Raw genomic sequence first — 15,380 nt, 5'->3', positions numbered from 1 at the left:
CTATGTGTGTGTGTGTGTACTATGTGTGTGTACTCATGTGTGTGTGTACTCAAAGTGTGTGTGTGTACTATGTGTGTGTGTATGTACTATGTGTGTGTGTACTCAAAGTGTGTGTATGTACTGTGTGTGTGTGTGTGTACTATGTGTGTGTGTGTGTACTATGTGTGTGTGTACTCAAAGTGTGTGTGTGTACTATGTGTGTACTCAAAGTGTGTGTATGTATTATGTGTGTACTATGGGTGTGTGTACTCTGTGTGTGTGTGTACTCTGTGTGTGTGTGTGTACTCCGTGTGTGTGTACTCTGTGTGTGTACTCTGTGTCTGTGTGTGTGTACTCCTGTGTGTGTGTGTACTCTGTGTGTGTACTATGTGTGCACTATGTGTGTGTACTCTGTGTGTGTACTCTGTGTGTGTACTCTGTGTGTGTGTGTACTCTGTGTGTGTGTACTCCAATGTGTGTGTGTGTACTCTGTGTGTGTGTGTACTCTGTGTGTGTGTGTACTCTGTGTGTGTGTACTCTGTGTGTGTGTGTACTCCAATGTGTGTATCCCCCGATGTACGGACACTCCTGCGTACTCTCCATCACGGCTGTGATGGGGGGAGCGAACGGTACGCGTGAGTGTGAGCGTACATGTGTGTACTCCACTTGTCTGTGTGTACACCATGTACATGTGTGTACTCTGCTATGTGTGTGTGCACTCTACTTCTCTGTGTGTATACCATGTACATGTGTGTACTCTCATATGTGTGTGTGTGCACTCCACTTGTCTGTGTGTACACCATGTACATGCGTGTACTCTGCTATGTGTGTGTGTGTGCACTCCACTTCTCTGTGTGTACACCATGTACATGCGTGTACTCTGTGTGTGTGTGTGCACTCCACTTGTCTGTGTGTACACCATGTACATGCGTGTACTCTCCTATGTGTGTGTGTGCAGTCCTCCACTTATCTGTGTGTACACCATGTACATGCGTGTACTCTATGTGTGTGCACTCCACTTGTCTGTGTGTACACCATGTACATGCGTGTACTCTCCTATGTGTGTGTGTGCAGTCCTCCACTTATCTGTGTGTACACCATGTACATGCGTGTACTCTATGTGTGTGTGTGCACTCCACTTGTCTGTGTGTACACCATGTACATGTGTGTACTCTGTGTGTGTGTGCACTCCACTTGTCTGTGTGTACACCATGTACATGCGTGTACTCTATGTGTGTGTGCACTCCACTTGTCTGTGTGTACACCATGTACATGCGTGTACTCTATGTGTGTGTGTACTCCACTTGTCTGTGTGTACACCATGTACATGCGTGTACTCTCATGTGTGTGTGTGCACTCCACTTCTCTGTGTGTATACCATGTACATGCGTGTACTCTCCTATGTGTGTGTGTGTGCAGTCCTCCACTTCTCTGTGTGTACACCATGTGTACACCCCGTGTGTATTGCGTGCACTCACCGCATGCACCCCTGTGTGGACTATGCATGTACACGGCATGCGCGCTGTGTGTACTCCCCACGTGTACTACCCACCCCTCTCTGTGCATGCCACGTGTGCCCCCCGTGTGCCCGTGTACTCCCTAATCCCCGTGGCGTGCACTCTCCGCTTTCCCGTGTACAGGCATACCTCCAATAGCACTCCAGGATGCGCTCTGTTGCAAACGTAGCGCTGTGCGAAACGGCGCTATAGGAGGTCACTATAACATGGTTCCCAATGGAGATGCGTTACAGACAGCGCTATAGGAAACAGCGCTATAGGAGATCACTATAACATGGTTGCAATGGAGTTGTGTTACAGCCCGCGCTATAGGAAACAGCGCTATCAGAGGTCACTATAACATGGTCCCAATGGAGTTGTGTTACAGCCCGTGCTATAGGAAACAGCGCTATCAGAGGTCACTATAACATGGTTCCCGATGGAGATGCGTTACAGACAGCGCTATAGGAAACAGCGCTATCAGAGGTCACTATAACATGGTTCCCGATGGAGATGCGTTACAGACAGCGCTATAGGAAACAGCGCTATAGGAGATCACTATAACACGGTTCCCAATAGAGATGCGTTATTGACAGCGCTATAGGAAACAGCGCTATCAGAGGTCACTATAACATGATTCCAATGGAGATGCGTTACAGACAGCGCTATAGGAAACAGCGCTATAGGAGGTCACTATAACATGGTTCCCAATGGAGTTGTATTACAGACAGCGCTATAGGAAACAGCGCTATAGGAGGTCACTATAACACGGTTCCCAATGGAGATGCATTACTGACAGCGCTATAGGAGGTCACTATAACATGGTCCCAATGGAGTTGTGTTACAGCCCGTGCTATAGTAAACAGCGCTATAGGAGGTCACTATAACACGGGTCCCAATGGAGTTGTATTACAGCCCGCGCTATAGGAAACAGCGCTATAGGAGATCACTATAACATATTCCAATGGAGATGCGTTACTGACAGCGCTATAGGAAACAGTGCTATAGGAGGTCACTATAACATGGTTCCCAATGGAGATGCGTTACAGACAGCGCTATAGGAAACAGCGCTATAGGAGATCACTATAACACGGTTCCCAATGGAGATGCGTTACAGACAACGCTATAGGAAACAGCGCTATAGGAGGTCACTATAACATGGTTCCCAATGGAGTTGTATTACAGACAGCGCTTTAGGAAACAGCGCTATAGGAGATCACTATAACATGGTTCCCAATGGAGATGCGTTACAGACAGCGCTATAGGAAACAGCGCTATAGGAGGTCACTATAACATGGTCCCAATGAAGATGCGTTACAGACAGCGCTATAGGAAACAGCGCTATAGGAGGTCACTATAACATGGTCCCAATGGAGATGCGTTACAGACAGCGCTATAGGAGGTCACTATAACACGGTTCCCAATGGAGATGCGTTACAGACAGCGCTATAGGAAACAGCGCTATAGGAGATCACTATAACATGGTTCCCGATGGAGATGTATTACAGAAAGCGCTATAGGAAACAGCGCTATCAGAGGTCACTATAACACGGTTCCCAATGGAGATGCGTTACAGACAGCGCTATAGGAAACAGCGCTATCAGAGGTCACTATAACATGATTCCAATGGAGTTGTGTTACAGCCCGTGCTATAGGAAACAGCGCTATAGGATGTCACTATAACGCGGTTCCCAATGGAGATGCGTTACAGACAGCGCTATAGGAAACAGCGCTATAGGAGGTCACTATAACACGGTTCCCAATGGAGTTGTGTTACAAAACGATAAATGAGCGTTTCATTGGGGGTGTCGGTAACAGCCTTCGTGATGATGCTGTGTACGTGATAAACTTATAAATAATTTATAAATAAATAAATACACTTTTAACGATAACGACACGAAAATTCATACAATAAGTTACGTGCTCATCCTAAACGCACGTTTCTGCGGGAAGCTCAGCACCAGCCAATGGGATGACTCGATCCATGGATCGCCTGCCAGTGGAATCGATGCGGCGATTAAACCCCTCGGTGGAATCGACCCCCTGACGTGGCTGTCGGATCGACTGTGAGCAGCAACCGATACAGAGGCACGCCCCTCTATCTTCCATATATGGGCAGAGTCCCGCCCCACTATCTTCCATATATGGGAAGAGGCACGCCCCCCCACTATCTCCCATATATGGGCAGAGGCCCGCCCCACTATCTTCCATATATGGGAAGAAGCATGCCCCCCCCCCCCATTATCTTCCATATATGGGCAGAGACACGCTCCTCCCCCTATCTGCCATATATGGGCAGAGGCACGCCCCCCACTAGCTTCCAAAAGAGCGTTGTAAAGGCGTTATAAGAGGCATACCGCTGTAAGAGGTACGTCTTTACTTTCAACTCCAGCACCCCAATGCGTGTACTCTCTACCAGGGGGGTGTGTGTGTACTCTCTACCAGGGGTGTGTGTGTACTCTCTACCAGGGGTGTGTGTGTGTGTGTGTACTCTCTACCAGGGGGTGTGTACTCTCTACCCCGTGTTGTGTGTGTGTGTACTCTCTACCAGGGGGGTGTGTGTGTGTACTCTCTACCAGGGGTGTGTGTGTGTACTCTCTACCAGGGGTGTGTGTGTACTCTCTACCAGGGGGTGTGTACTCTCTACTCCGTGTTGTGTGTGTGTGTGTACTCTCTACCAGGGGTGTGTGTGTGTGTACTCTCTACCAGAGGGGTGTGTGTGTGTACTCTCTACCAGGGGGTGTGTACTCTCTACCCCGTGTTGTGTGTGTACTCTCTACCAGGGGGGTGTGTGTGTACTCTCTACCAGGGGGTGTGTACTCTCTACCCCGTGTTGTGTGTGTGTACTCTCTACCAGGGGGGTGTGTGTGTGTACTCTCTACCAGGGGGGTGTGTGTGTGTACTCTCTACCAGGGAGTCTCTGTACTCTCTACCCCGTGTTGTGTGTGTGTACTCTCTACCCCGTGTTGTGTGTGTGTACTCTCTACCAGGGGGGGTGTGTACTCTCTACCCCGTGTTGTGTGTGTGTACTCTCTACCAGGGGGGTGTGTACTCTCTACCCCGTGTTGTGTGGGTGTGTGTACTCTCTACCAGGGGGGTGTGTACTCTCTACCCCGTGTTGTGTGTGTGTGTACTCTCTACCAGGGGGTGTGTACTCTCTACCCCGTGTTGTGTGTGTGTACTCTCTACCCCGTGTTGTGTGTGTACTCTCTACCAGGGGGGTGTGTACTCTCTAACCCGTGTTGTGTGTGTACTCTCTACCAGGGGGGTGTGTACTCTCTACCCCGTGTTGTGTGTGTGTGTACTCTCTATCAGGGAGGTGTGTACTCTCTACCCCGTGTTGTGTGTGTGTACTCTCTACCAGGGGGGGGTGTACTCTCTACCCCGTGTTGTGTGTGTGTACTCTCTCCCGTGTTGTGTGTGTACTCTCTACCCCGTGTTGTGTGTGTGTGTGTACTCTCTACCCCGTGGTGTGTGTGTGTACTCTCTACCCCGTGTTGTGTGTGTGTACTCTCTACCAGAGGGGTGTGTACTCTCTACCCCGTGTTGTGTGTGTGTACTCTCTATCAGGGGGGTGTGTACTCTCTACCCCGTGTTGTGTGTGTGTGTACTCTCTACCAGGGGGGTGTGTACTCTCTACCCCGTGTTGTGTGTGTGTGTACTCTCTACCCCGTGTTGTGTGTGTACTCTCTACCCCGTGTTGTGTGTGTACTCTCTATCAGGGGGGGTGTGTACTCTCTACCCCGTGTTGTGTGTGTACTCTCTCCCAGGGAGTCCGTGTACTCTCTACCCCGTGTTGTGTGTGTGTGTACTCTCTACCAGGGGGGTGTGTACTCTCTACCCCGTGTTTTGTGTGTACTCTCTACCCCGTGTTGTGTGTGTACTCTCTACCCCGTGTTGTGTGTGTACTCTCTACCAGGGGGGTGTGTACTCTCTACCCCGTGTTGTGTGTGTGTACTCTCTCCCAGGGAGTCCGTGTACTCTTTACCCCGTGTTGTGTGTGTGTGTACTCTCTACCAGGGGGGTGTGTACTCTCTACCCCGTGTTGTGTGTGTGTGTGTACTCTCTACCAGGGAGTCTGTGTACTCTCTACCCCGTGTTGTGTGTGTGTACTCTCTACCAGGGAGTCCATGTACTCTCTACCCCGTGTTGTGTGTGTGTACTCTCTCCCAGGGAGTCCGTGTACTCTCTACCCCGTGTTGTGTGTGTGTACTCTCTCCCAGGTAGTCCGTGTACTCTCTACCCCGTGTTGTGTGTGTGTACTCTCTATCAGGGGGGGTGTGTACTCTCTACCCCGTGTTGTGTGTATACTCTCTACCCCGTGCTGTGTGTACTCTCTACCCCGTGTTGTGTGTGTGTACTCTCTACCCCGTGTTGTGTGTGTACTCTCTACCCCGTGTTGTGTGTGTGTACCCTCTACCAGGGAGTCCCGTGTACTCTCTACCCCGTGCTGTGTGTGTGTACTCTCTACCAGGGAGTCCCGTGTACTCTCTACCCCGTGTTGTGTGTGTGTACTCTCTACCAGGGAGTCCATGTACTCTCTACCCCGTGTTGTGTGTGTACTCTCTCCCAGGGAGTCCGTGTACTCTCTACCCCGTGTTGTGTGTGTGTGTACTCTCTACCAGGGAGTCCCGTGTACTCTCTACCCCGTGCTGTGTGTGTGTGTGTACTCTCTACCAGGGAGTCCCGTGTACTCTCTACCCCGTGTTGTGTGTGTGTGTACTCTCTCCCAGGGGGGGGGGGGGGGGGTGTCCGTGTACTCTCCCCCAGGCCCCCTCGCGTCCTCCCCGTTGGCGGCTCACAGGATGGCCGGGATGGGGGAGCGGGAGCGGCGCAGGGGGCACGGCGAGGAGAAGGGGGAAGAGACCGGCGAGAGTCGAGATGAGGAGCAGCCCGCGATGTTGTTCAGGCTCCGCGACTTCTCGTAGCCTGGGGGGGGGGGGGGGGTGGGAGAGAGTAGGGGGGGGAGGGAGGGGACATTGTGATGGTTTAACACTGCGGTTTGTTCACTGATTTTCAGAGGGGGGAGTCAGGGGGGATGGAGATTGTGATGGTTTAACACAGCGGTTTCTTCACTGATTTTCAGAGGGGGAGTCAGGGTGGAGGGGACATTGTGATGGTTTAACACAGCGGTTTGTTCACTGATTTTCAGAGGGGGGAGTCAGGGGGGAGGGGACATTGTGATGGTTTAACACAGCGGTTTGTTCACTGATTTTCAGAGGGGGAGTCAGGGGGGAGGGGACATTGTGATTGTTTAACGCAGCGGTTTCTTCACTGATTATCAGAGGGGGAAGTCAGGGGGGAGGGGACATTGTGATGGTTTAACACAGCGGTTTGTTCACTGATTTTCAGAGGGGGGAGTCAGGGGGGAGGGGACATTGTGATGGTTTAACACAGCGGTTTCTTCAATAATATTAAAAGGGAGGAAGGGAATGGAGATTGTGATGGTTTAACACAGCGGTTTGTTCACTGATTTTCAGAGGGGGAGTCAGGGTGGAGGGGACATTGTGATGGTTTAACACAGCGGTTTGTTCACTGATTTTCAGAGGGGGAGTCAGGGGAGATTGTTGGGGGGGGGGGGGTGGACATTGTGATTGTTTAACGCAGCGGTTTCTTCACGGATTTTCAGAGGGGGAGTCAGGGGGGAGAGGACATTGTGATGGTTTAACACAGCGGTTTCTTCACGGATTTTCAGAGGGGGAGTCAGGGTGGAGGGGACATTGTGATTGTTTAACACAGCGGTTTCTTCACTGATTATCAGAGGGGGAAGTCAGGGGGGAGGGGACATTGTGATGGTTTAACACAGCGGTTTGTTCACTGATTTTCAGAGGGGGGAGTCAGGGGGGAGGGGACATTGTGATGGTTTAACACAGCGGTTTCTTCAATAATATTAAAAGGGAGGAAGGGAATGGAGATTGTGATGGTTTAACACAGCGGTTTGTTCACTGATTTTCAGAGGGGGGAGTCAGGGGGGATGGAGATTGTGATGGTTTAACGCAGCGGTTTCTTCACTGATTATCAGAGGGGGAGTCAGGGGAGATTGTTGGGGGGGGGGGGGGGGATGGACATTGTGATGGTTTAACGCAGCGGTTTCTTCACTGATTTTCAAAGGGGGCGGTGGTGGGTGGGGGGGCGGGGGGGGGCACTTTCGCCGATAAGGCATCGTCAGTAGCGCGAGGAGGACTCCGCCACGCATTCCAAAACCGTTGGGTTGCGTTTCACAATAGCAGCAGCAGCAGAGGCGGCAGCGGCATTACGACAATGATTGATGATGATGCGGGGCGGGGGGGGGTGGTGGTGCTGTCACTCTTCGTGTATTGTCGCGGTGGGTGGGAGGGCCGAGGGCAGCACGTCATTGGGCCCGCACTAACGGCCACCCAGGGGCCACCCAGGGGTCACCCAGGGGTCACCCAGAGGCCACCCAGGGGCCACCCAGGGGCCACCCAGCGGGAGCCAGCGGAGGCCCCCGGCATTGAAGAAAACGCCGAGTTGACGCGTAGGCTCTCGCGACCGGTATCGTTCGCTACGATCGCCTCGCGGTGGATCGGAGACGGCAACGACCTCGCCCGGTGTGCAGGAGGTCGTGGGCTCCATCCTGACGCCGCCGTCCGCTGGACTTTGGCATTGTTGGTCTGGTCTGACGCTGGTCAGACGAGGCCAGAAAGAAGGCTCCCCCCGTCTCTTGTGGAGACCAATCCATCTCGAAGACAATGCCATGTAACATTATAGATACATACTCGATTTTAATTATAGTTGCATTATTATTATTATTATTATTCAAGACAATGCCTACATAAGTCATATTATATTATTAATAAACTGGTCTAGTGACACTGGTGGTGAAACTAAGCCAGAAAGAAGGCCCCCCGTCTCTTGTGGAGACCAATCCGTCTCGAAGACAATGCCATGTAACATTATAGTTACATACTCGATTTTAGTTATAGTTGCATTATTATTATTCAAGACAACGCCTACATAAGTCATATTATATTATTATACTGGTCTAGTGACACTGGTGGTGAAACTAGGCCAGAAAGGAGGCCCCCGTCTCTTGTGGAGACCAATCCGTCTCGAAGACAATGCCATGTAACATTATAGTTACATACTCGATTTTAATTATAGTTGCATTATTATTATTCAAGACAATGCCTACATAAGTCATATTATATTATTAATAAACTGGTCTAGTGACACTGGTGGTGAAACTAGGCCAGAAAGAAGGCCCCCCATCTCTTGTGTAGACCAATCCGTCTCGAAGACAATGCCATGTAACATTATAGTTACATACTCGATTTTAATTATAGTTGCATTATTATTATTCAAGACAATGCCTACATAAGTCATATTATATTATTATACTGGTCTAGTGACACTGGTGGTGAAACGAGGCCAGAGAGAAGGCTCCCGTCTCTTGTGTAGACCAATCCGTCTCGAAGACAATGCCATGTAACATTATAGTTACATACTCGATTTTAATTATAGTTGCATTATTATTATTCAAGACAATGCCTACATAAGTCATATTATATTATTAATAAACTGGTCTAGTGACACTGGTGGTGAAACTAGGCCAGAAAGAAGGCCCCCGTCTCTTGTGGAGACCAATCCGTCTCGAAGACAATGCCATGTAACATTATAGTTACATACTCGATTTTAGTTATAGTTGCATTATTATTATTATTATTCAAGACAACGCCTACATAAGTCATATTATATTATTATACTGGTCTAGTGACACTGGTGGTGAAACTAGGCCAGAAAGAAGGCCCCCGTCTCTTGTGTAGACCAATCCGTCTCGAAGACAATGCCATGTAACATTATAGTTACATACTCGATTTTAATTATAGTTTCATTTTTCTTGGTTCTTTCGGTAAAGTCACGTAGAATGAGAATAAAACACGACGTTTCGGCCACAACACAAGTAGCCTTCTTCAGGTGAAGGAAAAGAACTGTCGGGACGACAGCGCTTCAGTGAACGCTGCTAAGCTTGGCAGCATCTTTTAGGCTAGGTGGGAGAAAGTAAAGCGCCTTGACAAAGGAGTTTACATATCAAACAGGAGAATTTACCATTGAAATAGCTGTGTTAAAGTGTTGGATCAGCAGGGTGCTAAAGTCAGAAATTAGCATGTAACTGGGAGATTAGCATGATGTTAATGTGAGGGATTAGCATGTGACTGGTCACGGAAATAGCTATGTTAAAGTCAAAGTTTACATATCAACAGAGGCATTTAGTATATGGACGCTAAAAGACTCCAACTACCCAACTATCATACAATAAACTGATGTGAAAAAAACTAAGTATAAACTACATCAATATAATTAATGTACTCAATATATTCTTCAATAAGTTGAGCTATAAACATAAAGTAACTGGGTATACACTACACTATATAATGAATACCATATAGTAAACTAATAAAAAACTAAAATATAAACTACATCAATGTTATCAATAAACTCTATATACTCTCCAATCAGCTGAGCTACTAACAATAAGTCGTTATACATTACAATGCCATATGGCGAAAAAAAGGGTGGCGGTTTTTTCTTTTCAATGTTAGCACCACGGACAGCGACGAGCTTTGTTCAGACGGACGAGCCCATCTATGCTCGGAATGGAGGAGGGGGGAGAAACAGCCACGATGCGCTGTTATACTCCATGTTATAAACCATACCATTAACCGTGGTGTGAGAGGTATTAAGAGGCAATGCCAGCGAAAGAGCTGCGGTCTGAAGGTCACCGTAAAATACAATTAATTAAGAACCGAAATGGTTTAAAACATCTTTCCAATGGTTACTAAGCCAGAATCCATCTTCTCGGTTGAAATTGCCTCTGTGTTTGTACACGTGGATGGCCTCATGAACGAATCTCTCACGGTAGCCGGTTGGCTTGCAAAGAACCTCCGTCTTGGAGAAGTCAAAGTCGTGTGAGCCCACTGAATTATAACGGCGATCTGCCACTGGTGCTGAAACTAGGCCAGGAAGAAGGCTCCCGGTCTCTTGTGTTAGACCAATCCGTCTCAAAGACAATGCATCATATATAATTATCAGAGCGTGTTTGTTTGCATGTTCACCACAAGCACCGCGTGTGGTTTAGGGTATTCGGCGGCTGTCAATTTCCCGCGTCGATGATGGCGAGTCACTTCGTTGAGCCGTCATTTGTGACCAGTTCCGCGTGTGAAAAATAAATACGTAGCTCAGTGGGGCCTGACCTGGTAGAATAAAAAAAATAGTTTACTTTTTAGTATATAGAGACGTGTCGCTAATCCACCGCCACCCGACACAACCGGTAAACTTTTGTTCGTTTCTCAATCCCCAGGTCCAGGGGAGGGTCACGGCGGTGGCGTGTTGAGTAGGGCGGCCCAGACCTACCTTTCCCTGGCGACAGACTCCAGCACTACTATACACTATACACTACTACTGAACTATACACTACTATACACTACACTACTATACACTACTATATACTATACACCACTATGCATTACAAGCGTGTTGAGTAGGACGGCCCAGACCTACCTTTCCCTGGCGACAGACTCCAGCACTACTATACACTATACACTACTACTGAACTATACACTACTATATACTACTACTACTATACACTACTATACACTACTACTACACTATACACTACTATACACTATGCACTATTATGCACTACTACACTCTACTACACTATACACCACAATACACTATATACTATAAACTACTATACACTACACACTATATACTATACACTACTATGCACGACTATACTATACACTACTATACACTACACTATACACTAGTATACACTACACTACTATACACTATACACTACTACACTATACACTACTATACACTACACACTAAATACTATACACTACTATGCACGACTATACTATACACTACTATACACTACACTATACACTACTATACACTACACTACTATACACTACTACTACTACACTATACACTACACACTATATACTATACACTACTATGCACGACTATACTATACACTACTATACACTACACTATATACTATACTCTAGTATACACTACACACTACTACACACTACTACACTCTACTACACCACTATGCGCTACAACACACAGACTCTAGATCTTCCTGGAGAATTCCTAGACGTTCCCAGGCCAGCCGAGCGACGTCGTCCCGTCAGCGGCGTGTACCGGACCGGCCGCCGGGTGCTGATCCCCGGAAGAGTCCCAGGTGGGAGTCAACCGGCGGGCGCCCTTGCCGGTTGCCCCAGCCACCTCAGCTGGCTCCTCTCGATCCCGAGGAGGATCAGCTGGTGGCTCGACTCGGAGTCTCTCCCGGATCACCGAGCTCCCCAACCCGATCACGGCGAGCGAGTCCCGTAACCCTGCGGCGAATCGTCATCCTCGGGCCCCCTCGCACCCACGACCTCATCCCCTCGGGCATTACCCAAGGCTCGTGACCGCCACCGGGGGTTTGAACGCGGATCGGAGCTGTAAACCCGCGAGCTTTGTTCCGGGAGCTCGGCTCCCGTTTCGCTAGCCACGAAACGGCGGGGACGCCCGCAACACCGTGGACGCCGGGCCGAATCCGCCGGCCGCTCGTGAAAGAGACCCCCCCCTCCTCCTCCGCTAAGGGCAGCTGTTGCCTCCACCCCTCCCATCGCCTGGAGAGAACACTCCACCGTCTCCCGGGAGAGTGATCCATGGGGACCTCGGATTTGGAGGGGCGCTGATCCTCATCCACGGCCGCTCGACGCTCGGAATCAAACCGTGCAGGTGCACGCTGGAGGTCGCAGACCGACGAGGCGAATCGGACAGCGTCGCCTGCCAAAAGAAATAACTGCGACGCTACCCCCATGCCCCCGGTGCCGCGCGCCCCTGCACACCTCCTCGGCTGTGCCTCGGCAACGCTGTCCGTGAAGAATCGCCAAGGGGAGCGGAGACGGGACGCGACCCCTCGGCGGAGTCCAGCACCCGCGGTGAACGACTTTGAGAGGACGCGCGGACACAGAGGACGCGCGGACACAGCTATCGCCCGCGTTGAATAGAGAGGGCACTCGGAGAAGCGGCGCCGGCAACGCCGTGCTCCGGCGACACCTCCCGCAGGGCACTGCGCGGGGAACACAGTCACGTGCTTCCTCCAAGTCCGCGGGGCAAAGGTGGAGGCGAGAAGCGCACTCGCCTGCCCCCCCTCAAAACGCCCGCGGGAGGGGAAAACGAGCTGGCCCACTGTCCCGCGGCCGCAGCGCGTGTCCGCGTTGCTCCTCCCGAATCGGATGCACGACCGACGGGCGGAACCCTTCCTCTGGCGACGACTTCACCTGGGACGCTGACGAGTTGCGATCCCTCCGTAGCTGGAGCACACCCTCTTGTCGGCCTTGCCTCACAATGGGAACCGCGGCCCCAGTTTTTTTTCCAATGCAGAATGCCAACCGCAACCCGCCCCCGCCTTCCGCGCCAACACCCGAAGAGGCGCGTTTAACCGCGGCACTCCCTGCGCTGCCACCAGCGCTTTGCAGCAACCTCGGGAGCAAATCCCCCGTCCAGCCCGGCAGCGTCGCCGCTACGAAGGCTCTCAAACCGCCGGCAACGACTTCGGCAGCCACGATGGATCCCCCACCACCTCCCCGCCCCCGCCACGTCCACCATATTGAGGAGCTCCTCAAAGTCTTTCCTTCCACCTCTCGACCGTCTCCTTAGCCGAGTTCAATGGCAAGCCGCCGCCGCCGCCCTTACCCAGAGCAGCCTGGCCTCCGCGTCCCGTCGACCCCTCCTAAGGCGCCGGATGGTTCACCAGAACGTCTTTTAGGCTGCCCCGGTGTTTCCCTCTCCATGTCCTCTCCGAACTCCTCCCACGCCGTTCCACCCCCCACCCCCCCGCCCCCCCCTCCGCCCGCCCCTCTTGGAAAGCCGGTACCTCTCAATCGAGTCGGGTGATCTTTTTTTTTCCGAGCGTAGCTCAGAAATCCTCCTCCTCCTCCTCCTTCAACTTGACAGCTTCCCTCACCAGCGGTGTCCACCGGGAGGGTCCTCGGGTTGTCGCGGCCGCAATCCACAACATCGTCCAAGCGGACTCAAATGTCCATGAGCTCCCCTGAAGTGCAGGAAAGACGTTTTCCCGGAGGTGAATGTTGACATCTTTCTGCACTGGGTCTCCTGCCGGACGTTGCTAGGAAACGTCCACTATTCGTTTGGGCCTTCCACGTCAATATCGGTGAGCGCTCCAAGCGTCCGGTCCAACTCACCCCCAGGTGGTGATCAGTTGATACAGTGAGGGAAACAAGTGTTTGATCCCCTACTGATTTTTTTGTACGTTTGCCCACTGACAAAAAAAAAATGAGTTGTCAAACGTCAGCCTCGAAACCTTAATGACTTGGAGAAGATCTGCAAAGAGGAGTGGGACGAAATCCCTCCTGAGATGTGTGCAAACCTGGTGGCCAACTATAAGAAACGTCTGACCTCTGTGATTGCCAACAAGGGTTTTGCCACCAAGTACTAAGTCATGTTTTGCAGAGGGGCCAAATACTTATTTCCCTCATTAAAATGCAAATCAATTTATAACATTTTTGACATGCGTTTTTCTGGATTTTTTGTTGTTATTCTGTCTCTCACTGTCCAAACAAACCTACCATTAAAATTATAGACTGATCATTTCTTCGTCAGTGGGCAAACGTACAAAATCAGCAGGGGGTCAAATGCGTTTTTTTCCCTCACTGTAGCTCCTGCCCCTCTCTCCAGATCGTACGGCCTTAGGTCCGATGATACAACTATACTGTCAATCATCCAACTTCAGCGGTGTTTGCTACCGGCATTCCGTGACGAGCGCCGCGTTCCAATAAAATCTTCCCGTTCCGGTGCAGATCAGGGGAACCATTCCTCCCGATCACGCCTCTCCGGGGCAAAATCTCCATCGCTTACCAACTGAGCATCGATGTCGCCCGGTGCGACTGTGGCGTTTGGCAAGCGGCACTCTGTCGGGCAACGCACCCCCCAAACGTCTCCAAGAAGGCCGAATACTCTGAACTGCCGTTGTCAGTGCCATCGGCGCAGGCGACGGTCAGCGTCGTGCTCTCCGAGACCCGAAGTCTCATCGAGGCGAACCTCTCGTCCGGCTGCGGCAAAACTCGCAGCCGGATGGCACCGAGCCGGGAGGGAGTGGGGGGGGGAGGAGGAGGAGGAGGAGGAGGAGGGGGGGCTTGTGAGTATCCCCACACTTGCCCGGGGCCGCCTCTCTCCAGGGGGTCAACTCCGGGATGGCAGAGAGAAACCCCTCCCCGCCCGGTCGAGAAGTTCGGTTCCGGCGCCAATGGTGCATTGTGTGCGGGAGTGAGACCGACCACGTCTGGCCCGGTAACCTTTCCATCACCTCCACCAGCTCCGGCCCCTCCACTCCCCGCCACCCACACCAACCCCCGCGGCGCCCAAGCGGCGTGACATTCCACGTCCCAACAGCGAGCGTCCGTCGCCAAGGTGCAGCCCGTCTCCGTCCGAGAGCATCCCTGGGCGGGGGTTGAGAACGCCCGCCACCTCAACCTTCCGTCTCCTTCGTCTTGCGGCTGGTGGGCCCGCAGGCCTCGGCTCTCGACCGGGGTTACGCGGGGTCAGCCGGTCACCAAGCGTCACCTCCGGAGGCCCTTGCTCGAGGACGGGGGGGTTGGTGGTGGTGGTGGTGGTGGAGTCCCGGTATTCCTTGTCCGGGCGAAGTTCTCCGATTTTTTTTTAAAAAAAAAATAAACTTTTTTTTTTGTAACCATTCGTCAGGTGCTTTTTTTTGTTTGTCGCGCAAATAAAAACGCGCCAGTTGACTGCGAGTGAGCCCACAACATTGACAACCGTGCATTCATATTTACTCAATCTAACCCAAAAACACTTTCATTGTTGTGATGATGGTGGTGGTGGTGATGATGATAATGATTGATG

At 51.2% G+C, this 15,380-nt stretch overlaps 1 protein-coding gene and 2 long non-coding RNA genes across 4 annotated transcripts in view; 2 read left to right on the top strand and 1 right to left on the bottom strand.

Moving 5' to 3' along the window:
- The first annotated feature begins 2,043 nt into the window (after nucleotides 1-2,043).
- On the top strand, nucleotides 2,044-2,570 carry LOC142907657 (uncharacterized). Its single transcript, XR_012931179.1, has 2 exons — nucleotides 2,044-2,164; nucleotides 2,286-2,570. It is a non-coding gene; the product is annotated as an uncharacterized LOC142907657 (long non-coding RNA).
- Nucleotides 2,571-3,909: 1,339 nt separating this feature from the next.
- LOC142907658 (uncharacterized) lies at nucleotides 3,910-4,246 on the top strand. Its single transcript, XR_012931180.1, has 3 exons — nucleotides 3,910-3,950; nucleotides 4,055-4,158; nucleotides 4,213-4,246. It is a non-coding gene; the product is annotated as an uncharacterized LOC142907658 (long non-coding RNA).
- Nucleotides 4,247-5,358: 1,112 nt separating this feature from the next.
- Nucleotides 5,359-15,380, bottom strand: part of LOC116958590 (voltage-gated potassium channel KCNC2-like) — a 33,395-nt gene continuing 23,373 nt past the window's right edge. For both annotated transcript variants that reach the window (XM_076057257.1, XM_076057258.1), the window contains one exon: nucleotides 5,359-6,404. In XM_076057257.1, the coding sequence (XP_075913372.1) occupies nucleotides 6,274-6,404 (131 nt within the window). In that variant the 3' untranslated portion in view covers nucleotides 5,359-6,273. The remainder of the gene's footprint in view (nucleotides 6,405-15,380) is intronic.

Source organism: Petromyzon marinus, chromosome 80 (assembly GCF_048934315.1).
Source record: "Petromyzon marinus isolate PM22_M1 ecotype Great Lakes invasive population chromosome 80, UKy_Petmar_22M1.pri1.0, whole genome shotgun sequence".
Taxonomy (NCBI): Eukaryota; Metazoa; Chordata; class Hyperoartia; order Petromyzontiformes; family Petromyzontidae; genus Petromyzon; species Petromyzon marinus.
The sequence above is the reverse complement of the archived record's forward strand: the minus strand, read 5'-3'. Positions and strand labels throughout refer to the sequence as shown.